The sequence below is a fragment of the Eurytemora carolleeae genome, unplaced genomic scaffold, assembly GCF_000591075.1.
Source record: "Eurytemora carolleeae unplaced genomic scaffold, Eaff_2.0 scaffold501, whole genome shotgun sequence".
Lineage (NCBI taxonomy): Eukaryota > Metazoa > Arthropoda > Copepoda > Calanoida > Temoridae > Eurytemora > Eurytemora carolleeae.
Genome location: NW_019396608.1, coordinates 91,694 through 118,306, shown reverse-complemented (window position 1 = coordinate 118,306; position 26,613 = coordinate 91,694). Strand labels below are relative to the sequence as shown.

General features: G+C 31.9%; 2 protein-coding genes across 5 annotated transcripts; one reads left to right on the top strand and one right to left on the bottom strand.

The window, feature by feature from the left end:
* The first annotated feature begins 219 nt into the window (after nucleotides 1–219).
* LOC111706228 (aspartic and glutamic acid-rich protein) lies at nucleotides 220–12,651 on the top strand. 2 transcript variants are annotated; one of them, XM_023479048.1, is made up of 11 exons: nucleotides 220–527; nucleotides 996–1,047; nucleotides 2,955–3,037; nucleotides 4,033–4,077; nucleotides 4,712–4,778; nucleotides 6,047–6,467; nucleotides 8,190–8,309; nucleotides 8,592–8,755; nucleotides 9,120–9,186; nucleotides 10,940–10,984; nucleotides 11,105–12,651. In XM_023479048.1, the coding sequence occupies exons 3-11, from the start codon at nucleotides 3,009–3,011 to the stop codon at nucleotides 11,656–11,658; spliced, it is 1,512 nt and encodes a 503-aa protein (XP_023334816.1). In that variant the 5' UTR covers nucleotides 220–527; nucleotides 996–1,047; nucleotides 2,955–3,008; the 3' UTR covers nucleotides 11,659–12,651. The 2 variants fall into 2 exon arrangements, with proteins under 2 accessions (XP_023334816.1, XP_023334815.1); XM_023479047.1 differs by having other exon boundaries at nucleotides 224–527; nucleotides 8,589–8,755.
* A 948-nt stretch (nucleotides 12,652–13,599) lies between these two features.
* LOC111706227 (fibrous sheath CABYR-binding protein) lies at nucleotides 13,600–24,536 on the bottom strand. Of its 3 annotated transcripts, XM_023479044.1 has the most exons (10): nucleotides 24,270–24,358; nucleotides 21,134–21,486; nucleotides 20,489–20,560; nucleotides 20,186–20,249; nucleotides 20,078–20,121; nucleotides 17,136–19,980; nucleotides 16,967–17,073; nucleotides 15,855–15,928; nucleotides 15,278–15,366; nucleotides 13,600–14,347 (listed from the first exon to the last, which is right to left on the bottom strand). In XM_023479044.1, the coding sequence occupies exons 2-10, from the start codon at nucleotides 21,383–21,385 to the stop codon at nucleotides 14,268–14,270; spliced, it is 3,627 nt and encodes a 1,208-aa protein (XP_023334812.1). In that variant the 5' UTR covers nucleotides 21,386–21,486; nucleotides 24,270–24,358; the 3' UTR covers nucleotides 13,600–14,267. The 3 variants fall into 3 exon arrangements, with proteins under 3 accessions (XP_023334812.1, XP_023334813.1, XP_023334814.1); XM_023479045.1 differs by lacking the exon at nucleotides 21,134–21,486 and having other exon boundaries at nucleotides 24,270–24,536; XM_023479046.1 differs by lacking the exons at nucleotides 20,489–20,560; nucleotides 21,134–21,486; nucleotides 24,270–24,358 and adding an exon at nucleotides 23,650–23,667.
* Between the last annotated feature and the right edge of the window lie 2,077 nt (nucleotides 24,537–26,613).

The following is a 26,613-nucleotide window of genomic DNA, read 5'->3' as shown; positions in this document are numbered from 1 at the left end:
TAAAAATTAATTAAAAATAAATTCTCTTAACTTACAAAAATCATTTAGATTTTTCCTTCTCCTTGTGTTTAGGTTTAAATGAAATTTTTGTTTAAACCAAAAAAAACGTCATGAATTAGTTATAAAGATGACAAATTACAAAATTGTGCAGTTTTCTCTATAAATTGAATTGATTTATAATTATGTTGAGGGCACAAGTATTTCTGTTTCCTCTACTAATAATATTTGTGTTGAGGGCACAAGTATTTCTGTTTCCTCTACTAATAATATTTGTGTTGAGGGCACAAGTATTCCTGTTTCCTCTATTAATAATATTTGTGTTGAAGGCACAAGTATTTCTGTTTCCTCTATTAATAATATTTGTGTTGAAGGCACAAGTATTCCTGTTTCCTCTACTAATAATATTTGTGTTGAGGGCACAAGTATTCCTGTTTCCTCTACTACTGCCACAACTGGGTTGACCCCAACCCTCTTCATCCTCATTGTCAATCTGATTGGCAATGTCAGCAAGGAGACAAATGCTTTAGGTAATATTCAAGCTAAAGGGACTGTTTTTGCAAGAGGGGTATCCCCTATTCACAACGGTAATTTCAAGTGACCATCCGTTAAATAAAAAAAATGTATGCTCGATTCAAAACGGTAACCTGTAAACCTGATCTCTGTAAATTACGTCTACAGTGTCTTTAATTCAAAAAAAAAATACTTTTATGTACTTTGAATATTGTTATTGAAAACTTGTAACGATTATTGTGGCTACAATTTCCGTTTTAGAGGCTAATGTGCATTTTTCACTTCTATTACTCTTCCTATATATTTTCACTTCTTCCTATATATTTTTTACTTCTTCCTATATATTTTTCACTTCTTCCTATATATTTTTCACTTCTTCCTATATATTTTCACTTCTTCCTATATATTTTTCACTTCTTCCTATTTATATTTTTCACTTTTTCCTTAATATTTTTCTAAAATTAGTTTTGAATTGTACTGTCTAGGCATTGGAACCTGCGGGAGGTTGATCATGGGATTTGTTTCTCCAATTATCAGGAAACACATGATTCAATAGTTTTAACATGTTTTATTGCTTTTAAACGTGATTCAAGAATTTAACACTTTTTTCTTTGCTTTTTAAAAACATTATCCATAGCTCTTAAATATGGTTCATTGTTTTTAAAAAACATGATTAATGTACTTTTGTAAACTTGTTTTAAAAATACTTCATAGTTTACATCTTCTTTAACAAGATCCTGCAGTCCTGGTAGTGTTCTTTATGTTCCATACTTGTCATATATACTCAAGAATTCCTATTCTCCTATAGTTTCATGAATACCTTTTCTCCTATAGTTTCATTAGTTCCTATTCTCCTATAGTTTCATGAGTTCCTATTCTCCTATAGTTTCATGAGTTCCTATTATTGAATAGTTTCATGTGTTCATATATTCTTCTATAGTTTCATGAGTTCCTATTCTCCTATAGTTTCATGAGTTCCTATTCTCCTATAGTTTCATTAGTTCCTATTCTCCAATAGTTTCATGAGTTCATATATTCTCCTTTAGTTTCATGAGTGCCGATTCTCCTATAGTTTTGTGAAATTCTATTCTCCTATAGTTTCATGAATTCTTATTCTTCTATAGTTTCATTAGTTCCTATTCTCCTATAGTTACATTAGTTTCTATTCTCCTATAGTTACATTAGTTCCTATTCTCCTATAGTTTCATGAGTTCCAATTATCCTATATGTAGTTTCATGAGTTCCTATTCTCCTATAGTTTCATGAGTGCCAATTATCCTAAATGTACTTTCATGAGTTCCTATTCTCCTATAGTTTCATTAGTTCCTATTCTCCAATAGTTTCATGAGTTCATATATTCTCCTATAGTTTCGTGAGTGCCAATTCTCCTATAGTTTTGTGAAATCCTATTCTCCTATAGTTTCATGAATTCTTATTCTTCTATAGTTTCATGAGTTCCTATTCTCCAATAGTTTCATGAGTTCCTATTCTCTTATAGTTTCATGAGTTCCTATTCTCTTGTAGTTTCATGAATTCCTATTCTCCTATAGTTTCATGAGTTCCTAATCTCCTAGTTTCATCAGTTTCTATTCTCCTATAGTTTCATGAGTTCCTATTCTCCTATAGTTACATGAGTTCCTATTCTCCTATAGTTTCATGTGTTCCTATTCTCCTATAGTTTAATGTGTTCCTATTCTTCTACAGTTTCATTAGTTCCTAATCTCCAATAGTTTCATGAGTTCATATATTCTTCTATAGTTTCGTGAGTGCCAATTCTCCTATAGTTTAATGTGTTCCTATTCTCCTATAGTTTCATTTGTTCCTATTCTCCTATAATTTCATGAGTTCCTATTTTCCTGTATTTCATGAGTTTCAATTCTCCTATAGTTTCATGAGTTCCTTTTCTCTTATAGTTTCACGAATTCCTATTCTCCTATAGTTTCGTGAAATCCTATTCTCCTATAGTTTCATGAATTCCTATTCTTCTATAGTTTCATGAGTTCCTATTATTGAAGTTCCTATTCTCTTATAGTTTCATGAGTTCCTATTCTCTTGTAGTATCATGAATTCCTATTCTCCTATAGTTTCGTGAAATCCTATTCTCCTATAGTTTCATGAATTCCTATTCTTCTATAGTTTCATGAGTTCCTATTATTGAATAGTTTCATGAGTTCCTATTCTCTTATAGTTTCATGAATTCCTATTCTCCTATAGTCTCATGAATTCCTATTCTTCTATAGTTTCATGAGTTCCTATTATTGAATAGTTTCATGAGTTCCTATTCGCCTATAGTTTCATGAGTTCCTATTATTGAATAGTTTCATGAGTTCCTATTCTCCTATAGTTTCATGAGTTCCTATTATTGAATAGTTTCATGAGTTCCTATTCTCCTATAGTTTCATGAGTTCCTATTATTGAATAGTTTCATGAGGTCCTATTACTAGGTTTCCACCTGTAGCCAGCATAAGGATTGTAATTATGGGGATTATTGTTGTGGAATGTATTGTTGCTCTCCTTCCTATTTCAGGTTAGATTCTAGAAGAGGTTTATATCTTGATCGAAGCCGATTGAAAAATCTATTTTAATTTTTATGTGGCACCCATGTACTGTAATTAGTTGTATTGTGACACCCATGTACTTTAATGTATTGTATTGTGACACCCATGTACTGTAATTAGTTGTATTGTGACCCCCGCATGCACTTTAATGATTGGTATTGTGACACCGACACCCATCTACTTTAATGATTGGTATTGTGACCCCCATGTACTTTAATGATTGGTATTGTGACACCCATGTACTTTAATGATTGGTATTGTGACCCCCATGTACTTTAATGAATGGTATTGTGACCCCCATGTACTGTAATGAATTTTATTTTATCATTTTATCTGTGCTGTGTGAATTATTTATGATCTAGTAAAAATATTTTTAAAAAAATAATAAAAATGCAACTTTAATGTTTTCAAATTATCTCGAAAATATATGCATTTGTTGCACCTTCTAACATTTAGCGTTTGAACAAAAACATTTTTTCCCTTCCAAGAAATTTACAATTATAAATACAAACATGCCTAATCTTTACTTCTCAAATATGTTTCTTAGAACCATTCATGACCAATGGAATTGAGTCTTTGCCACAAACTCAAATTTTCTATATTCTATATCTTTGCAACCTGATGGTGTGCACTTTTTATATTTTAAACTTATACTTTTTGATCTAACAGAATTCACAGTTTGAAATTTCTAAGGTTTGCGACATTGAGGTGCACAGATAATGGGATAAGAAAATTATATTTGTGGCAAAGGGGTCAAATAATAATGGCGTTATTCCAAATACCGTTTAAGAACTCGAATAGGGTTTTTTTCCCTCCCAAATATATTAACGAGATAAGAATAGGTTACATTATGTAATTATGTTACTTTAATCTAGAGTTAAGTTAATTGAAACTATCATGAGCGTACATTTTTCAGATAAATAATTTGATTCTCATTAAAATTTATATTTGATTCTTCCTCTAGACAATGGCAGAATTTTTCCTGTTTCTCAGATATGCAGTGTAGAAGGTATTTCTTATTATTACCTAGGGATAAAAACAAAACAATTTTTTATTATTGCTCTAGGGATAAAAACAGGTGTAGACACCGTTGGCATGTTCATTTTCATTAGTAAAATATTTTTAATATCAACTTTACATAACGTACCTGAAAATTGTTTATGTGTGTTTTACAGATGAATCACGTGAAACAAAAGAAAATAAAAATCTTCCATGTTTTTAATCATAACCCCTCTTTGAAAAAATATTGAAAAAAAAGTTATGAATTACTTATATGTAACAAAATAAATTTGGCTTTCTCAAAATGGTCGTTTTTATTAAGTCGCAGTATTCTTAACGTTTTTTTACTGAACCTCATTAAAAGTATTAACTTAGTATTTCTGAATAATTATGTTAAGAGATGTATTTGAATTGTGGTATAACTGTCAGAATAAAAACATTAAAAGTTAATTATTATAATTTCTAATTCTTTTTAACACCTTGTGTGTGTGCACATTACATTCAAACATGATTGTTTACTGAATAACCGGTCGTCTTCCAGGCCTGTAAACAAAAGTCCCAATAATTATATCGAACAGACTTTTAGCAATGTGTATTTTCTTTAAAAGTCGTGACTCTATTCTCTTTATTATCTATTATTACAGTTGGCATACCGGACAGTACTGCTGTAACAACAACCTGTGCTGTGATGACCGGAAACTTGAAATTCAGGAACCAATTAATTAACATATCTTTTTTTGGTTTTAAAGAAACATATATTTTTGTAATCATTTGTAGTTTAATAGGACCGTACACAAGCTGTACGGCTCTTTTTAAAGATATACAAACCTGATTCACAACCAAAGGGAATAGAATATATATTAGAGGGGAATTTACTAGAAAAAAGTGTAAAACGGCCATTTTGTTGTACTGTTTCCATACTGCAGGTGAACTTCACATATTTATGCTGTATAACCTTTTGGCCCCTGGAATATCATTTTATAGAAAATCTAAAATTAATGTTAAAAGAAAACCAAATTATGAAATAGGCTGGTTTCATAATTGATCAATGATCATTTCACATAGACTCTATGTCTTTCACTTTACAAACGATGATTTTCCATTATAACTATAAATCAAATGATGTTTTTTATTCACCTAATTCATTATAAAGTTTATTTAACAGCTTTACAAAATTCTAAATTGAAATGGATAGTCTAGGGAATATAGGCTGAAAGAGACTGAAAAAATTCATATCGAGAGATTCTCTAAATTCCCCTCTAATATATATTCTATTCTCTATGTTCACAACAGTACCCATTAAACCTATGTATAAGTAAAAATAATACAGATATATATATATATATATACTTGATTTCCAATCTGAATATTTGTTATATTCAATAGCGATTTAAGTTTTATCTGCAGAAGACTTTGGAGTTATGCATTAATTTGACCAAATTTAATAATATTTAATAAATCATTCATTCATTCATCCTAATCGCATTTTTAATAATATTGTCAATTTTAAATGAATTCATATTTTGATGAATTTTTGTTTTAATAGATGTTCAGAAAGCGTAACTCCACATTGTATACACTACAGAACATGCACAATGCACATTGCACATCCTTTATACTCACTAAACTGTATATATTGTAAATACATATACACAATACATACAGGGTTACCCACAAAGGATTGAACTTCAGAGACGACTGTAAGAAAATTTATGTTGTCAATTTCCTTCTAATTATGATTCCCTGCAACTGTAAACTTGTTTCTTTCTTTATAAACTCATTCAATAAGTCATTAAAAGATTATATTTAACTGAACTAAACCTTGTAATCGTTAGATTAATAGAGTTTATGGGGTGTATTTACAGTCTCATCCTTTGTGGTTAACCATTTATATATTTACATATACTAGACTTGTAAGCTTAAAGATCTCCCACTTTTACCTTTTTAGATCTTAATTTATTCATTATTGGTTAGTTTAGGTCGCAGGGAATAAAACAATAGCAGACATCAACAATATAGAATATGTTTTATCTCTACCCAAATCAGCTAATCAAGAATCCGCTGATCAAGAAACAGCTGATCAAGAAACAGTTGATAAAGAAACAGCTGATCATGAACCAGCTGATCAAGAATCAGCTGATCATGAAACAGCTCATCAAGAAACAGCTGACCAAGACAGTTCAGATCATGAGTCAATATCCCAAGAATCAGTAGAACATGATTTTGGTGAAATGGCTAACATCTCTGAGGAGTTATTGGAAGCTAGTGCTGACGTGAATTTATCAGATGAGGAAGGGGCTGACAACTCTGATCAGATCAGCCATGACAGTTCTGACAGCGAAGAAGTTGACAGCTCTGATATTGAGACGAATGAAATTCCTGAAGTTGACGCAGAACTTGGTAATTTTTTATTTTGCGTTTTTAACAGACCTGTAATCTATCTATGTATATCTGCTGATAAAGTTTTCTGTTAATATTACTAAATTATATCAACAAGATATAAGTCTTTTTTTGTTGAACAATTAACAAGACACTTCTTTTAGTCTGGACTTTATCTGTAAAAAATATCTGATTAAATCAAAATATATTTTGGGTAAAGGAATTAAAGCATTTTCAATTAGAGTTTTTTTATGAATTTGATAAAGTTTGAAAAGCAAAATTTTAATACATGTAAACATAAAGTCCTGCTATAGGTCAAACTTTTGAGTTTTGAATCCCTGATCAAGTAGCTATCTTGTACAATCCTATGGATTTTATCAATTTCTCTTAAAAATTCAGCGATGGTTGTACCCTGTAGGGAAAAGTAAAATTGAGGGATAAAGCACAGAGTAGGAAAAAGATAGAAAGAAGTTCCCATTTTGTTATGAATAAAGATGGTATGTTGTACGGGACTTCCTTCTAAAAAGTTTATTTGTTTATTTGTTTGGTTGGTAACTATTGTGTTTTCCTCCTCATTGTAATCTAGAGTTTCCTGTGTTCATTGACAAATCATTGTTATTCTTCATTGAGATTTATATATTTATTAATCGTGATTTCCGCTCCATTTTTAAACAACATGCACAAATATAGATATATGAAAACCAAGAGTGAAATAAAATTTAAATCTCAATAAATTTTTCAACTAAAGTAATTAGATACCTTCAAATTTTAGTTTCAATATTAGTTCAGACTAAATTTAATTTTTATGTCTTATATGAAAAAAAATTTCCACTTTAATATAAATTCTTACATGATCTTTACAGTGGGACATATAAAACTGTGGAATCGAAAGACGACTTTAAGACAGAAGTTATGATTTTACTCACCATAGCAATTGTGTAGTGTTCACATTATAAGTTAATTTCCTAGCAACTAACCGATAGAATATTCTACTTTTTAACAATATCAAATACACAAATTTTGCTTAAATATCTTCTTCTAATTCTCACCTTTGTCTTAGTTTGCTTAAACTTATCAAAAATTGTTTACGCTCAGAAAAAAATTAAGATGAAACCTCCAATAAATAATAATAATAAATAATAAAGAATTCAAAGATTGATAAGATTCAACAAAAAGGAACAACTGAGTTTTAGCCACAAATTCTGATTTTCAAATCGCTATATCTTTGCAACCTGATGGTGTTAACCTTTGACATTTCAAACTATTATTATTTGAACTAAAATGATTTATAGTTTGAAATATCTAAGGTCTCCGACATTGAAATGCAAAGATATAGGGATAAGAAAATCAGAGTTTGTGACAAAAACTCAATTCCTTTGTAAAGTGTTTTTTGTGACATTTTTAATTATTAATATTAATAAAGAAATTCCTTTTTGTTGTTGTTATTCAAACAGTATTTAATAATAATGCTAAAAATGTTTGTTTAGAACCAAATCTAATACAGTTCTGTTTCCATTACTCTAGCGTGAAAAAATGTGCATATTTTAGTGTTTAGTTTATAACAATGCAAGTATTTGAATGCTTGAATATTTAAAATAATAAGGACTTGTTTAAAACATGCAACAATATCATGAGAGACAAACCCAACATTTTGTTTTCATTCAATTTCTATCAAGTGAGGCTTCAAACTTTTTATTTATTTTAATTAAAATACATTATTATTGCAGCAAATTTTTTATTTAGAAAAGTTTAACAACATGGAAAATCACCTTACAAATGATGACATTACCAATGAAGAAGCTGACCTTGAACATGATTATGAACATGGAGATGTAGAAGATGATGAACTAGAAGCTGCAGCAGGTCTGTATCATGAAAATTAAAGAAACTATCTAGTGAATCTCTATTTAAAGAGGAGCATACCAGATTAACCAGATTAACCACATTAACCAGATTAACAATGATACATTTTAAACCTTTATCTGGTTCATAATAAAAATTGTTTAATTCTGATCAAAGCTGTATTGTTTTTCTGCAGGTCACTTTTGTAGAAAACCCTCAAAGGAAAAAAATCAGTTTTCAAAATTATAAACAAATATACAAATCATACTTTACTATCAATACCATGGTTTGATTTTTTAGAAGGTGCTGTTGACGATGTTGGAAACAGTGTTGATGATGATGAACCAGAAAAGGCTGCCGAAGATGATGAACCTGAAAAGGCTGCCAACGATGATGAACCTGAAAAGGCTGCAGAAGATGATGAACCTGAAAACGCTGACGGAGCTAAAATATTCTATTCTCATGAGGAAACATTTATAATCTAGTTCTAAGTATTCTATCAAAATGTAAAGGCATCGTAAAGAGGAATGAAAGTCGTCTTTTTTAAGTCTTTTAGGATTTATTTCTCATAACAGGTAACTTTTATAACTCTAAAATTGAGCTCTGATCATTCTGATAGATATATCATTCATAACCGTCACAAATTAAAGAAGTGTTAGCTGTCTTCCTGACTAAAAGATTCAACAAAAACGACATTTAATCCGCTTTATTTTGGTTGTGACTGTATTACTTTCTACGAACATTTTCCCCGTACAAGATAAACCAAAAATATATTTTTTTGATTGTTAGAAAACAAAACTTAAATAGAAGATATAATTATGTACTGATTAGAACGATGAACCCTCTGTATTGACTGATATGGATTTTGAAACAAATAAATTTCTTGAAGAGCATACAGGTACAGGTACAGGGACAGGTAAAGGTACAGGTAATGGTACAGGTAATCTTTAGCTTTCTCTAATCTTGAAAACAAATTTTAAAGATTTGATTTTAGTTAACTCTAACTATGCTCTAACTACTCCTAAAAAGTCTATGAAATTAAACTCGAAAACAAATGTCGTCTTTCTTTAAATTTTATTTTGGTGCCAAGACAAATATTCTGTAATATTTTCGATATGTTACGGTTTCATTTCAAAAGTAATTGCACTTTATTTTTCAAATTTGTTTTTACTGATTTTCTAATTGTGTTTGTAAGACGAGTTATTTTTAATAATCTATAAACAGGGTGTCCTACACATCATATTAGATCGTCAATTACGATTTTAGGGACTAATCAAAAAAATTTTAAAAGAATGAATCGTTTTGAAAAATTTAATAAGGCTAATATAAGAATTTTCTTGCGGAAAATACTCCAGTGAAACCCTTAATAACGAATACATCGAAAGAATTCATCAAATGTCGTATTCTTCACTTAATCTGTTAATGGAATGTTGCAGTTATGCAGTTTTTTAATTAAATGATTATATGGAACTCTTCAAAACTGTTCCCGCATATTCATGGCTATTTATTTATTTTCGCAAATAGTGAAATTTACGAAATATAGTATAAAACTCATTTAAAAATTGTCAAAACGACATTTAATAAATTCTTCTGATGTATTCGTTATTAAGGGTTTCACTGAAGTTTTTTTTTCAGTATTATGGTATTATTTTGGCGTTAAAACTTGGAGATAATCTAATGTGATATGGAACGCTCTGTATATAAAGTTGTAATTTCTGATCGTATTTCCGCTTATAACTTATGAACCCCTTGACTGATTTGCCTCAAATTTTGATTGGTAAACTGGGGAGAATCTCGGCAATGTTCTTAGCTTGGTTTGAAATTCTATAGTTGAGCGGGTCCATAATAGCTAAATAGCTAAAATCGTAATTTAAGACCATTCGGTGGGAGGAACCATGAGTACCCTGCAGCAATGCTGGCTTTCCAAGCTAGTAATCTATGTAGAAAATAAGAAGGAAAGTAAATAAATGAAAAGATTCGACCCCCCCCCTCCTCCATCCCTTCTGTTGCGCCTACATGTTCATCGTTTTAATCAAATATTTTCATAATAATATTTTTCGGAGAATCTCAATCAATCAACAAGAATATATTCATTTATCTTCATTCTTTCATTTAATATTTTTATACTCGTACTTTGTTTTTTAATATTTGTATATTCGTACTTTGTTTTTAATATTTGTATACTCGTACTTTGTTTTTTAATATTTGTATACTCGTACTTTGTTTTTTAATATTTGTATACTTGTACTTTGTTTTTAATATTTGTATACTCGTACTTTGTTTTTAATATTTGTATACTCGTACTTTGCTTGCATCAATATTAGTCTACTTTCATCACTATGAAACTTGAAATTTCTCATTAAAAAATGAAATAACAAATTTTATCGATGAGTAATCAATGAGTTGAATTTTTCAGAAAAGCAAAACAATAATATTTTTACTTTAAAGGGACTGTACTCGTATTATAAAGTGAGCCTCTATGCCCGAATCTTAAAAGCTTTGACTGATCAAATATGAATTAGATATTAATGTTTATAATTACTGATTAGATAAAGGTTTCAAGGATGCTGTTGTGAATCGGGCATTGTCAGATTTGCATAAAGGGTCATTTGAAATTACACTTCAGTGTCTCTAAAGCTTTTTTTGTTTAGATATTTTTGATGCAGAGACAAATCACAAATATTCTATTTCTCAAGGTATCATTATTTTTGTTGGTTCTTTTTTATTTTCAATTTACATCTTTCTTTCCTTTACATTTCCTATTTTACCGAGATTTTGTACAAATCTGATTTAAATCCTGAATAATCTTTTTTCAGGAGAAAACGCAGAGGAGTTGACAATTCATCAACAGTACTACGAAATAAACCCAGAGGATCAAGATCAGGATCAGGGTCATGATCAGAATCAAGATCAGGATCAGGATCAGAATCAGGAATATCAGGAGTCAGGAGAACACGATGAGGAATCAGGAGATGAACATCAATCAGGAGATGAACAGGAGTCAGGAGATGAACAGGAGTCAGGTCATGAACCGGAATCAGGAGATGAGCAGGAATCAGGGCTTGAACAGAACCCAGATGAAAGTCCTGAATCAGGATATGAATCAGAACCTGATCAAGAATCAGGTTTTAAGCAGGAGATAGAAAACCTGGAAAACCCGCCAAACGAACAGGAATCTGTCATTGAACAGAAAAAAGTGAATGAACAGGAGGCGGTTAGTGTAAATCTCAGTGATGGATTCAAGTATCAGAGTCCGAAAAACAGACATGTGGTGTCGAGAGGTTTTTCAAACTCTGGAACTATTCTGTCCTTATCCGGGCTTTTATTGGGACTAATTGGCTTGGTTCAATTCAATTCAATGTCTTCCTAGATCAGACAGTAGTGAAATCTTTTAGAAACTTTATGCTTTTTATAAATGCAGTGGGACCCAGAAATCTATGGATTGGGAAGACGTTTGTTTCAGCTTATGACTTTGAATGTTAAATGAAAAAAAATACAGCATTTGCGCAATGTATAATTAGACCCATTTAAATTTCTAAGTTTGTTTTAAAGCTATTGGTAAAACTATTCGCGTTAGAACAAAATTGTTTACTCTCCTCTTCTCTCCTCTCCTCGTTATTCATAATGTATTTATATCTATATAGAAGCAAGAAATTTACTTCTAAAATATCTTTTAAAAGTCTTTCTATTCCATAGTTTAATGAGCCCAACTGAACCCTAAACTGTACCAAATAGTCTTATTTAATTATACTGCTTCATACTTTTATTTCATTTGAAGTCATAAATTGATAAATATCTGTAACCACTAACCATTTACTATAAATGCAATGTTTAAATGTGTTTAGTCCATTCATTTCATTCGAATTTGGAACCCTCGAGAAACGCTTATTCAAGTAAAATGTGCAAGCAGAATGTAATTTTTTTTCTAAATAATATGCTTATTATTTTTTATTGGATGTTCTATTCTTCTTAGCCCCTGTTTTATAACAAATAAAAACAAAGTCAGTCAAAATAATAGATGAATACATTTGTTTTTGCAGGAAACGTTAAAAAGGAAAATTATAAAATATTTTTTAAAAGTTTCTGATACGAAAAAATTGTTTACAAATATAAAAATTCGTGGAAAAAATTATTGAAGTCCATGATTACTGTAATTGAAATAAATGATTGTATGTCTTGGCATATATCGTAAGTATGTTTTGTATTTTTAACAATTACACTTCAAAAACTAATTGTCTAAAAAATGAAACATCTATAGATTTTATTTCTGTTCTAAATGCTTAAAGTATAGTTTTGTGTATATAAATATATAGGTTTACTTGTTGCATTGTACATATAATAAAATAAATTTTAAAAAACCTGATTAATTTTTAAACATGGGACGGTTTACAAATATCATATGATAGCATAGCATCATTTAGTTTCTTTTATAGAAAACATAGATTAATCAATTCGAGCTTTTTGGTTTGATTGTTTTTTATCATATAATCATGGTAATTTGACGGGGTAGGCTTTATTTCAAATGACCCTCCAATAAAAGCGTGGCATTTATGCTGCAAATACAATGCAGTAAATTTACAGAATCTAAGATAGAAAAAAACTAGAAATATTTTTCTCATTATATCTTATACAGATGTTTAAAGGGTATCTGTTGGGAATCCAACATTGCACTCTGTACATGGAGAGTCACTTGAAATTTGTTCTACAATCCCTTTAAACAAGATTTGTTCTACAGTCCCTTTAAACAAGATTTGTTCTACAGTCTCTTTAAACAAGATTTGTTCTACAGTCCCTTTAAACAAGATTTTCGTCACTTTTTATAAAAAATTGTTGCTAATTAAATAAAACTAGCTTGCAAGGTTATATATTTAAACAATTTACGATTAAACTAGGAATGTGAGTTAAACGTAATGAAAGTTACCCTGCAGTGTGTATCACATAAACAAACCTCTTTTCTTGGTTGGTTTGAGTGTATCAATTTCAAGTTTAATGTGTGTAGTAAAGTATAAATAAAGAAAACCTCAACCTTGAGGGTTATTAAAGGAAAGGAATATAAAATTTGAACTTGAAATATTGAAGGAACAAAAATAGAAAAGAAACAATTTATCTCAGATTACATCTAAGTCAGATAAGACTATATTATACAATCCAAAAAAAAAATAATAATTTTTTGTATTTTTTAGAAGAAAAAAATTGTTAATTTAAATTGACACAGGTGTATTGCAGATATTAATTACAAATGATTTCTGGTAAATCTGGAAGAAACATATTCGTTTATAACCTAAATTTTGATGTGGCAATTAGTTACAGATGACTTTCAAATGTTTTTTATTGTAAATGTTATTATTATATTTTTTTCAAATTAGAACTAGTTTTAATGCAGATAATCCTTTTAGTTTAACTTGGTTTGCCATGTTTAATTTAGACATTGCTTAAATAATTTTGTAAATTGGATCACATGACTTTTATTTTCTTATTTACCTAAAGGGTTACCCACAAAGGATGAGACTGTAGAAACGACCCAAAACTCTACAAATATGAGGATTTGCAGCTTGATTTTTGGTTTCAGCATGTAATTGAGTAATTTGATGGTTTACTATATGATTAAGCACAGAAATAAACCAGTTTTGGCATACAAGGAAACCTGAATGTAAATAATCAGACTAAACATATTCCGTACAGTCGTCTTTGAAGTCTCATCCTTTGAGGGTAATCCTGTAAGAAACTGTTTTTTTTACAACAAGATACACATTGATAAATTCTTGTGATATTATAAACGGCATTTCTTGATAAGTATAGTTTGTGTTCGGTAGGTTTTATTTAATAAAATAATGCTTTTTCAATCATCTTTGGTATTTTGATCTGTAAAGTAAGACAATGTCGTCTTTGTTTTACAGTACACTTAGTGTACACTTATGTGTGCACTTTAACCTTATGTGTGGAACAACGTCAATTATTTACTAGCTACAGGTCCATAGATTAAAGAATAAGTTTTTCTGTAAAAAGATTTACAAATTCATTGTAGTTTAAAAGATCATCCCCATCTAGATCCACCATTCCTTAAAAGTGATCAAGGTTTATATAGATTAGAAATGTTCTCAGTCCATTCGTGGCCATTTGCTCTGCACTGTGACTCAGGTAGTTTAGAGAATGTGAACCTTTTTAAATCAAAATTTACAATAAAAGAAAAGCAAAACTATACATAAAGTATCATTTTGAAATAATAGAAAATCTAAATCAAAGTTAAAAACCAAACAGCATTCTCAATAATTTAACAATAAGCAAATTTTAAAGAAAAACTGGAAAAGTAAACAAGAAACTAAATTAAATTGAAAATAGTGTTTCGCTACTTAGCGATTTCCCTAAAGACCTAATATATGTACCGTGTGGTATTTCTCAGGATTGGATCGTAAGACTCCCTTCTCTCAACGCTCTTCATAATAAAAAGGAAGATAGTAAGGTTCCGAACGTTTATTTCTCTGAGCCTTCAATCTAAACAAGTTTAATAAACCCACAGAAAAAGCTTTGAGTGAAAATCATACAAATATAACAAATAATCCACTCAGGCATTAAAAAACTGTGGCTAGGAACCAATAAACGAATACATAATCATCAATCATACTAGAATCAACCAATAAACATAGATATATATAAAATAATTACCACGGTGATCCCAGAATTCTGAACACGGAAAATACTTGCAAAACGAATAAACATATACTGAATATAAATATAACTACTACTCCGCTAGAAATCTTGCGTCTGCGCAGTCGGACTGTAAACAGTTCCTAAACTAGTTCTTTCACAATACATTCCGTACAGATCTTCAGGGAGAACTCAGAAATACCCAGGGGTGACAAGCAGACTTTCTACACGCAGCATGGCTCGCGTAACAAATAGTTTCCTACAAAACTGGGTATTTAAATACCGAGTTAAAATTTCTTTTGAAAAAAGGAAAATTTAGATTAAAAAATAAAGAATAAGAATACCTATTAGTTCATCTGCTTCTTCTAGTGTTAGTTTCATTGTTCCTTTTTCCGTCAATATTTTCTTCAGTTCTATTCCACTAATTCTTCCACTTTTAATAGTAATTAATTAACTAATTAATAAATTAATTAATTGACCTTAAGTCCAACCAGGAATGTTATTTTAAATCTTTTATTAATTCATATTAATAAGACAAATATTGTAATCTATATAAAAAAGCCTTTTACCCATATATATATATATATATATTTTGTATGTATATAGCTATAGGGGGTCAAACGGCTGAACCAAATTGGCTAAAATTTCTTGAGGAAACATGTGAGTACCAAAGCAAAAACAAACTTCTAAACTTTGTTTCTTCAAAAATCAATTAGAATTTTTATTTTTTAATATTTCATTTTTAAAAATTCTATGGACAACGCCGGGCACTTCAGCTGGTAAAACTTAAATCTGAATATTTTAAACAATTTAAACCACCAATACTTTTTTATCAAATGATTTTGTAAATTTTTCATGAAATTAAATAAATTTAGAATTGAAATATTATAGAGTTCCAGAACTATCAGGGGAAATACTTACTTTCCATCACCATCAAAGACTCTGAAAGCTTTTGTAAAGTCCTCTACAGCATCTCTTGCTTTGCTCTCTTCGAGCTGAAAGGAATTATCATCAATAAGAGAAGTGTTGAAAATTGTTAATAGTCTCTTTAACATTTTAAGATTGTTAATCCCTTTGAAGTCAAAATCTTATCAAAATAGCATTTTTTTAGGATTGTTGTATCGATGTTTGGTTAAATACCTTTTAACATTTCCCAGGCATCATCAACCTTGATCAAATTGACTGTTTGAGGATAATACATAATTTATGAGACTTTGCCAAGTATAGCCTGGGAATGTAGAAAATCAATTGAAAATTATAAATCTATAAAATGAGTGATGGGTTTCTCCCAAACCAGCAGGATTTTATTACAATTCTTTATTTTGAATTAATGTAAAAAATATCGCTCCACAAATTGTGTTTTTAGTCTACTTACAAATAAATATCAGAAATTGAAAGACTGGTTTCTGGGATCCTGGCCCATATCCAGAGTAAAAGTTGAAAATAAAATTTATAACCAACATTTTATTAAACATGTTGAGGACAACAATTCCCAATTTAAAACTTTTTTAAAAAATCTAAATTATAATAAAAGTTCTTTAATATGAAATCTCTAAATTAAAAACATTGTCACGTTTTCGAGGCAAAACCCTTTTTCCCGTTTTTGAATATAATCCACAATTCAAACCAAAACTCATTTTTATAACCTACAAAATAAATCAATGAAAACAAAAATTATCTTATAAAGACTAAATTAACTTCTGAATTATTTTACACGTGATATGTGAACACCTTTAAATGTCAACAAGCACGGAATAATTAATACTGTGTATTTATTTTTGTTTTAGTCTAAAATACAGAAGTCTAAATTTCAGCAAAAATAATTTAACTTCATTGAAAACCAATCCATTTAACGTAACTCGTAAAAGTAATAGTAATGTAAAATTTAATAAAAATAATAAAAATGTAAAACCTATTATGTAACAAAAAAATTGTAAACATGTATCATGAATCAGGAATATAAATATTTTGTTTAAAAAGTCTACTTACAATTAAAGTAAAGACATCCTCACAATTCAACATCACGAAAATACCTGAACTGTCATAAAGTTTGTTATCTCTTGAAGTTCAATTGCGCCAGTTCCATTCTTATCCAGGTTCACTATAATCTCATTCACTTCATTGTCCGTAGGGTATAAACCTGGAAATGTATTTATTTTATAGCTGTTGAAAAAAATTACAGTTATAAATTCCAAGATTCACCTAAAGATCTCATCAATTTCCCAAGCTCCAGGGAAGACATTGACCCAGAATGATCCTTATCAAAGAGATCAAATACTTTCACTATCATCTCCATATCTTCTGGAGTTACATGATTGTCAGTTTCTGCAGCAATTGTTTTTTCTTCAACGGCTACTTCGTCTTCAACAGCTTCTTCATTTTCAGCAACTGGTTCTTCTTCAGCACTTGTTTCTTCTGGTGCTGCTGGTTCCTCTTCAGCAGCTGGTTCTTCTTCAGCAACTGGGTCTTCTTCAGCAACTGGTTCTTCTTCAGCTTCTGGTTCTTCTTCAACAGCTGATTCTTCTGCTGCAGCTGGTTCTTCCTCTGTAGCTGGTTCTTCTTCAGCACCTGGTTCTTCTTCTGGAGTAGGCTCTTCTGTAACTGCTTCTTCATCTGCAGCAGCTTCTTGTTCGGCAGCTACTTCTTCAGCTGTTAGTTCTTCTTCTGCAGCTAGTTCTTCAGCACAAGCTGCTTCCTCACCAGCAGCAGCTTCTTCTTTAGCAGCTGGTTCTTCTTCACCAGCTTCTTCTTCCTCTGCTGGTTCTCTTTCTGAAGCTTCTTCTTCAGCTGCAAGTTCTCCTTCTGCAGCTGGTTCCTCTCCAGTTACTAGTTCTACTTCAGCAGATGGTTCTGTTTCAGCAGCAGGTTCTTCTTCTGCAGCAGCAGGTTCTTCTTTAGCTGCAGGTTCTTCTTCAGCAGCAGGTTCTTCTTCAGCAGCAGGTTCTTCTTCAGCAGCAGGTTCTTCTTCAGCAACAGGTTCTTCTTCAGCAGCAGGTTCTTCTTTAGCAGCAGGTTCTTCTTCAGCAGCAGATTCTTCTTCAGCAGCAGGTTCTTCTTCAGCAGCTGTTTCCTCTATAGCAGCTGGTTCTTCTTCTGGTGCTGGTTCTTCCCCTGCAGCTGCTTCTTCTACAAGTGCAGGATCTTTTTCCACAGTTGGTGCTTCTTCAGTAGCTAGTTCCGCTTCAGCAGCAAGTTCTGCTTCAGCAGCTAGTTCTTCTTCAGCAGCTGGTTCTTCTTCAGCAGCTGGTTCTTCTTCAGCAGCTGGTTCTTCTTCAGCAGCTGGTTCTTCTTCAGCAGCTGGTTCTTCTTCAGCAGCTTCTTCTTCTGTAGCAGCTGGTTCTTCTTCTGCAGCTGGTTCTTCTTTAGCAGCTGCTTCTTCCTCAAGTACAGGATGTTCTTCAACGGTTAGTGCTTCTTCAGTGCCTGGTTCTTCTTCCACAGTTGGTTCTTCAGTAGCAGGTTCTTCTTCAGCAGATGGTTCTTCTTCATCATCTGTTTCTTCTATAGCAGCTGGTTCTTCTTCTGCAGCTGGTTCTTCTTCTCCAGCTGGTTCTTCTTCTGTAGCTGGTTCTTCTTCAGTAGCTGCTTCTTCCTCGAGTGTAGGATCTTCTTCAACAGTTGGTGCTTCTTCAGTTGCTGGCTCTTCTTCCACAGTTGGTTCTTCAGCAGCTGATTCTTCTTGAACAGCTGTTTCTTCCTCAAGTGCAGGATCTTCTTCAACAGCTTGTTCTTCTTCAGTGGCTGTTGCTTCTTCAGCCGTTGTTTCTTCTTCAGCAGCTGGTTCTTCTTCAGCAGCTGGTTCTCCTTCAGCAGCTGGTTCTTCTTCAGCAGCTGGTTCTTCTTCAGCAGCTAGCTCTTCTTCTCCAGCTGGTTCTTCTTCAGCAGTTGTTTCTTCTTTAGCAGCTGGCTCTTCTTCAGCAACTGGGTCTTCTTCAGTAGCTGGCTCTTCTTCTGCAGCTGGTTCTTCTTCAGCAGCTTGTTCTTCTTCATCAGCTGGTTCTTCTTCAGTAGCTGGCTCTTCTCCAGCAGCTGTTTCTTCTTCAGTAGCTGGCTCTTCTTCAGCAGTTTTGTCTTCTTCTTCAGCTGCTGTTTCTTCTTCAGCAGCTGTTTCTTCTTCAGTAGCTGACTGTTCTTCAGGAGCTGGCTCTTCTTCAGCAGCTAGCTCTTCCTCTGCAGCTGGTTCTTCTTCAGCAGCTGGTTCTTCTTCAGCAGCTGGTTCTTCTTCAGCAGCTGGTTCTTCTTCAGCAGCTAGTTCTTCTTCAGCAGCTGCTTCTTCTTCAGCAGCTGGTTCTTCTTCAGCAACTGGTTCTTCTTCAGCAGCTAGCTCTTCTTCTCCAGCAGTTGTTTCTTCTTTAGCAGCTGGCTCTTCTTCAGCAGCTGTTTCTTCTTCAGCAGCTGGTTCTTCTTCAGCAGCTGGTTCTTCTTCAGCAGCTGGTTCTTCTTCAGTAGCTGTTTCTTCTTCAGTAGCTGGCTCTTCTTCAGCTGCTGTTTCTTCTTCAGCAGCTGTTTCTTCTTCAGTAGCTGACTGTTCTTCAGCAGCTGGCTCTTCTTCAGCAGCTAGCTCTTCTCCAGCAGCAGGTTCTTCTGTAGTAGCTGGCTCTTCTTCAGCAGCTGGTTCTTCTTCTGCATCTGGTTGTTCTTCAGGAACTGCTTCCTCTTCAGCAGCTGCATCTTGTTCTAAAGCTGGTTCTTCTTCCATAGCTGGTTCATCTTCACCATTTACTAACTCTTGTTCTCCAGCTGGATTCTCCTCTTCATTTGTAAATGATATTGAACCTGCAATACTTTTAGCTGAAGTTGGTCGTGAAGATTTATTACTTTTAGCTGATGTTGGCCTTGAAGACTTATTACTTTTGGCTGAGGGAGGTCTTGAACCAACACTCTTGGAAGAAGATGGTCTAGAGGCATAGGAAGATGAGCGTCTAGGTCTATATGTACCAAATGATGTGCCAATAACTTCAAAGTTGAATGGGTCTTGAGCTGAGTTAGGCCTAGAATGGTTATCACTTTTCAGAGAGTTTTTTGAATCTGGTCTTGACTGCCATCCCTAGATTGGTATTTTAAATGTAAAAACATTATTTTTAAATTGTTCCTAATATTAAATTATTGATATGCTAAAAGTATTTTATACATTTAAACCCTGCCTTTAAGAATCCTGCTTCTTGAGCTAAAACTGATGTTTCCTCTCCTAAAACACTCAGTTACAATAATTTATTCCTACCTTGTTAATATTTCTAGATTTGCTTTAGTACCTGTTCCAATCTCATACCCATTCATGGTTAACACTTGGATTGAATCTCTGCTCCCTCTGGAACTCTAAGTTTAAATATTTTATTAATTAATTCTGCTTTCATGAGAAATATCAATTAGCAATTTAAGAATCAGAGGCCCAAGCTTAGAGGTTAATTTTTAGAATAAAGTTTATAATAGGAAGCTGTTTTCTTTTTTAAATGAGCTTATATATATAACCTAGGTTTTATTGATAAAGGAAATAAGGTTGCATGATTAAAATGCATTTAGCAAAATGGAATCAATCTTGTTAAAAATGTGTTCACCTTGTGGTGTTCTGAGGTTGTTTCTCCTGTGTTTGGTCTGCTGATTACGGATGCCAGATCTATGATCTCAACCTAAAATGTTTTTGCATGAGGGCTGAGTAACATTCTTTGAACCAGAAGCACTATTTTTTTAATTTACCAACTGATAACAGTGAAAGCACCTAACCAATGTTAGGGATATATTGACTATTGCCACTGTTAAAGAATCTAAATTGTTAATTAGCAGCTTGATAAATGCAAAAAAGAAAAGAATAACTGAACAGAAAGTTAAATGTTAAAAATTAATGTCTACTCAATGAGCACGTGTATTGTGTATTCAGTGTCTGAATTTAATGAATTTAAGCCACGTCTCAAATCCCCCTAAAACCGGTTTCAATTGAGCGCCAGCTTAAATCTTGAAAAATTCAATACAATTCTAAGTGGCACCAACCATATTTGACAAACAGATAAAATAATTAAACATGGCCAGTCCTATTTTGCATACATTTTATTATATTTTTATTAAGATTCTGTAATCTTTGATTGGTGCAGAGCAGTGCAGAACACACAAAATGGATTTGATAGTTAGGGTGGTAAAATATACAAACAAATAAAGATCTAAATCTTGACTTCTGTGTCTTAATCATCGAAGATCTTATATTTCACCTGAGATTTAAAGTTAACTAGAGGGATTGAATTGCATCCTGAAACTTCCAGGTTGCTTTTTATTCTATTCGTGGCTCTGGTAGCTTTACTATGACTTGTCTTTCTTGTCTTCTGGTGTGGCTGAGAGATGTCATTGACATTCGTAAACAAAAAGTATTCTTTTCCCTTTCGAGTCCAGAGATTCAAATCAACCTCTTGTCCATCATGAACACACTCCAGGTATAGCTTAGTTATCTTCAAAGTCAGGCTCATATGTATGATTGAGTTTGAGCTGATTATTTTCTGTATTTTCTTTTCTCATTCTTCCCTCATTGTTTGGATTATTTCTGGCTTTGCTTCGGTGCAGAGTAAAACTGAAAAGGTGCATCTCTGTTAAATTGCTATTCGTTTAAACCACAATTTACAATTTCTTGAATTCTTTAATAGGAGACTAGCACTTCCCTATAGCAGGCTTGTTGGAGACATATTCGTATGAGACATTAGAATACAGAAAAAAATATAAATCCTTTAGTTTTGGATAAAACTGAACTAAAAATAGTATAAATGTCAAACATAAATGTTATTTTTTTATACATTATATTGGATTACTAAAAGTACGCTGAATGTCAGAGACACAACTTTATCGATCCTGGATTATTTTGCTTGAAAATGAGAAATAGTGAAAATATTACAATTCTGAAATAAAAATGACTTGGAAAATTTCTAACTTTTATTTCGCTTTATCTCTATCTTTATTCAGAAGAACAAATATATTAGTTTTAATTTTCAAATAACTATTACTGTATTCCGCTCCGTGCCCTTTTTTCTGGTTTTAACTATAATTTGAATTGTTTACTTGTAAGTATTTTTTGTTTAATGAATTCTGTTTAAATGTGATATTAAAAGATTTGCAGATTATTTAAGGTGAGCATTGATAATTTTCAAAATTATATTTCTTATGCCTCACAAGACAGTTGGCACAACGGGTTGTTTAAACATATATCTATTTTTATAAACATATTTATATTTTTTTTTAAGCAACTCATATGTTGTTTGTATACATCTAATACATAAAAGTTGTACGTAGTATTTTCTTACTATTTCTAATATTAAGTCTATTTTCATGTAATCCATATTCCAATGTGTTAATCTTCTTAATCCAAGGAAAAATGAAAATGTATTAAAGGGAGTGTTCGCTTACGGTGAAAAATAAACGCTTTTGATTGCTTCTAATGTTACTTCTGTTTGTTACGATTATAAGGAGAAAATTGTTAAAAGCGACTTATACTGAAGAACGTAGCGTACATACAAATTCCCAAAGTTGCAATATACGACTAAGATCGCAAAAAAGTCAATTTAATTTCAAACAAATCATTCAGATATTACAATCGATTATATTTTGACAAATTCCTGTAAAGTAAATATTTCATAATATTTTGTTTTCGTTTTGTATACAATGCACTAAAAACGCCGAAATAGTTGGCAGCCAGATGTCTCTGCTCTCGATACTTTGAATGATTACACGTGGCAGAGATACCTTGCGGAAAAAAGTGCATTGTTTGTAAAACAAATAACAAATAGAATAGGTAGTTTTTAACAATATTCTCCTTATAGACGCAACAGATAGCAATCAAAAAAGATTATTTTTCGCCTTTCATTTTTCACGAACACTCCCTTTAACTATAGAATCAAACACACAACAAACAAATCATGCTGACACCTTTTTATTTCGATTGTTGCATGCTTTTCAGTGATCATTGTGATAAGTGTGTATACAGGGCTACCCACAAATATGTGACTTCAGCGACGACAGTAACAGAATTCATTCATGGTTTGCTGCAGGTGTAAACTTGTTTCATTCAATGTCAAAGTATTTATTGTACCATAAAAAGACTTTATCTTAGGCAGAACCTAATACAACCTTTCAAAACAAAGTTTTTAAGTCGTGGTTCAGGTGTCATTTGGAAAAGACTTTGTGGGGACTTGGAGAAAAAATTTGTCTTTTATGCTATATTGTCAGAAGTTAAAAACATAACTGCATGAGAACCTGTTTCAAAGTTAACCCTTTTTAGCCCATTTTCGCACATGCTATATTGGAACTAACCCCACATCAAAGGCTGCATTAAGGTCTACTACATTGGGTTGAAAAATATAATGGGATTGAAAATTGTCAAGACAACATTTTCAAAATTATTTCGATATCTCCAAAGTTCTGGGTTGAATTGTAGTTCGTGGGAAAAAAACTCAATTTCTTTTCCAGAAAATAAGCTGTTTGTGCTTACAACTAAAGGCCAAATTTTTCGGTAAAGGGACTGTAAGCGTAATTTAAAGTGACCCTCTATGCAAAGTGGACAATGCCCGATTTACAGCGGTACCCTTTAAACCTTTATCTGTTCATTGGGTAAAGAAACAGACCTCTCCGTTTAAATATCTTGAAAACCACGAATCTGAAAAGAAATCATCATTCTTGGCGTTCTATTGGAGACCCCTTTTAATTGGAGACCCCAATGACCTATCATTGTTAAAAATGTGTTCACCTTGTGGTGTTCTGAGGTTGTTTCTTAAGTCCAACCAGGAATGTTATTTTAAATCTTTTATTAATTCATATTAATAAGACAAATATTGTAATCTATATAAAAAAGCCTTTTACCCATATCAATGACCTATCATTGGAGACCCCCCAGATTCTCATTGGGGGTCTCCAATAAAAATATGTGGGGTCTCCAAAGAAAGGAGATCTCCAATCACTCCTGTTTCCCGAGTCCATTAGCGACTGATCCAATCAGGGTTCAGTCATATGTTTGGTCTATCTGAACCAATAGAAATTGCATTGAAATATCTATCTTTCTATCTATCTCATCATCCAATTATTGATAAATCCTTGTATCGGCACTATACACTAAATGGAAATAGTTACTTCTACTGAAACTGTAGTGAGTAGTGACGCGTTTTAGTAAATAAATGGGAATAGGTCCGACAACATAGATCAGTTCAAGGCTTTAAGGGTACCGTTGTGAATCGGGTAGTGCCATCTTTGCATAGAGAATTACTTGAAATTACGCTAACAGTCCCTTTAAGCTTAGTGAAAGTGCTATGATTTGCAAAAAACACATTTAACTAGTTAATTATCTCTTGTTAGTTAACTCTCGTTAATTACCTCGTCTTCTGAAAGTGGATTGCTATGATCCTCTAGAGTCTCAAGGGTTTCTTCTCCCATTCCCATTTTTCTTAAACATACAGTAGGACCATCCTACCACACGCTTTATTAATTAATAAATACTAATAAATAAAAATAATAAATAATACTAATACTTATATTTGTAAAAAATAAAAAGGTGTTTAATCTATAAACTTCTATCAAACCAGCGCAGGAACCCAGCTTTGCCTGAAAACTAATTTGTTCTACAAAAGTCGACCTTCTAAATTTAAAACTTATAAACCTTGCTAAGAACGTTCCTGTGGTTCTACCGCGTTCCCAAATCATAATTTGAGGCAAATCTGTCAAGGGGTTCATGAGTTTTGATCAGACATACCAACAAACAAACAAGATTGCTCTTATATATATATATATATGCAAGGTGTCCCATGAAATATTACAGTTGGTAAATAGAATTTTAATCCATTTGCTGTAAAAGATATTTAATACTTTTTGCAGATTATTTCGTTAAAAAATCTTTTATTCAAATATTCTTTGCATAGAAGTCAATAATTTACTATGATATGACTGCCATATAATCAAATATGTTAAAGTATTGCTATAATGTCGTCTTTCTACTGCACAGTTTTCTTTTTCTGACTGTAGGAACTATCTGATTGATAAGAGTAAACTAATATTGTTCGAGGATGCTTTAAATCCAGGTAGACAGGGTTACTATAGATATATACACCAACATCATGTCTTATATTAACATAGAATTTTCTTATTATTAACATTAACATGGCACGGTGTCAAGATACTGCAGACTAGGTTGGTTAGTCAGTAATAAAGACGACCTTACATTTCTTCTCTAGGTCGGTTAGTTGGTTGTAAAGACGACATTACATTTCTTCTTTAGAAATCTAACTTTGTAAGGTTACGGTGTTGTATAACCATCAAAAGGCAAATATTTCGCTTTTTTTGCCCCCCCCCCCCAAACATTTCTAGAAGAGTGGGGGGAGGGGGGGTCAAGAAAAATGTGTATTATACTCAACCATGAAAAAAACTACTTTATCAATTTAGGATATTTTGGGGGCTAATTTCTATATTTGGGGGGCATTCTTTTCAGCATAAGAAATTTGGTGTATGCAAAATCTTAAATCTTTATGTTGGGGGTGCAAAACTTCTTATTTTTGGAGTATTATCTTTAAAAAAATTTGGGGCGTCTTCTTAGGACTGTAAATTTTAAAATTTGGTGGATTAAGAAAAAAATTAGGGGATAAAAAAAATTCAGGTGCAAACTAAAAATATTTGGTGGCATTCTAAAAAGGTAAAGGTTTCAAATGTTGAAAACATGGGACAAATTTAAGTCTGGCGGAGCAATTTGAATAAGAATGTGTAAGTGTAATTTAAAAAATCCAATTGGGGGCATTTTTTATAGGGTCTTCCCAACCAATGTCAATTCTTGACCGACTTTCGTTTTTAAAGCGACAGTCGTTGATTGACAAGATTCAAAAAAATGTTTGTTTTTCGCCTGCAGACTTGATATGTACTTAAACTATTAGTAAATATGAAACAAAATTAGCTTTAATAATTAATTAGATTATAATATTAACCAAATTATAAAATACCTTATAATTGGTGTTAATTTAAACAATTTTAGCAAATAATATTTTACTAAGATCTCAAATCAACTAATTAGTTTACTGTAGAATTTTTTTGTTACAATTTTCATGGTCGTCATTGAATAATTTAAATAAAACGGTTCTCAAAATCATCCCTTAAATATTAGGATTTTAAAGATTGAATTTACGCTCTTGCTAAACAAATATGCACCGTAAAAATGATTCCTAAAACATTTCTCACAATACTACAATCTCAGTTCAACTACCACACATTGCCGGTCCAACACCGACTAACCAGAGTTAGAGGGATTCGGTGTCTTCAATTTGAAATCATACTCGTTTTGGTTTATATTTCAATAATCTTTAAAGTTACGGGTTTGTTTGGAAAATACTTTTTATTCAAAACATATATGCCGGCAAAAAAGTATAACTGAAAGAAGGCTGGAAAATTATGTTTAATAGGAGTAATTGTGATCGAAAGCCATCACTTTATTTTTTATAAATTGAACTAATGATTAATTGATTTAAAATGTCCTTAAAATATTGACACCTTTTTAAGTTATAAGTTTCAAATTGTGCAAATAAGTAATGTTCTGTTACGCGAGCCATGCTGCGTGTAGAAAGTCTGCTTGTCACCCCTGGGTATTTCTGAGTTCTCCCTGAAGATCTGTACGGAATGTATTGTGAAAGAACTAGTTTAGGAACTGTTTACAGTCCGACTGCGCAGACGCAAGATTTCT

Coding starts and splice junctions, on each gene's coding strand:
- LOC111706228 (XM_023479047.1), top strand. CDS start 3,009: ATGTATTGTTGCTCTCCTTCCTATTTCAG. Junction 4,779..6,046: donor ACCGGAAACTTGAAATTCAG/GAACCAATTAAT, acceptor TGGTTAGTTTAG/GTCGCAGGGAATAAAACAAT. Junction 6,468..8,189: donor TGAAGTTGACGCAGAACTTG/GTAATTTTTTAT, acceptor TTTTTTATTTAG/AAAAGTTTAACAACATGGAA.
- LOC111706227 (XM_023479044.1), bottom strand. CDS start 21,385: ATGAGCCTGACTTTGAAGATAACTAAGCTATACCTGGAGTGTGTTCAT. Junction 20,122..20,185: donor TGGGTATGAGATTGGAACAG/GTACTAAAGCAA, acceptor TGAGTGTTTTAG/GAGAGGAAACATCAGTTTTA. Junction 15,929..16,966: donor CAAACTTTATGACAGTTCAG/GTATTTTCGTGA, acceptor AATTCCTTTCAG/CTCGAAGAGAGCAAAGCAAG.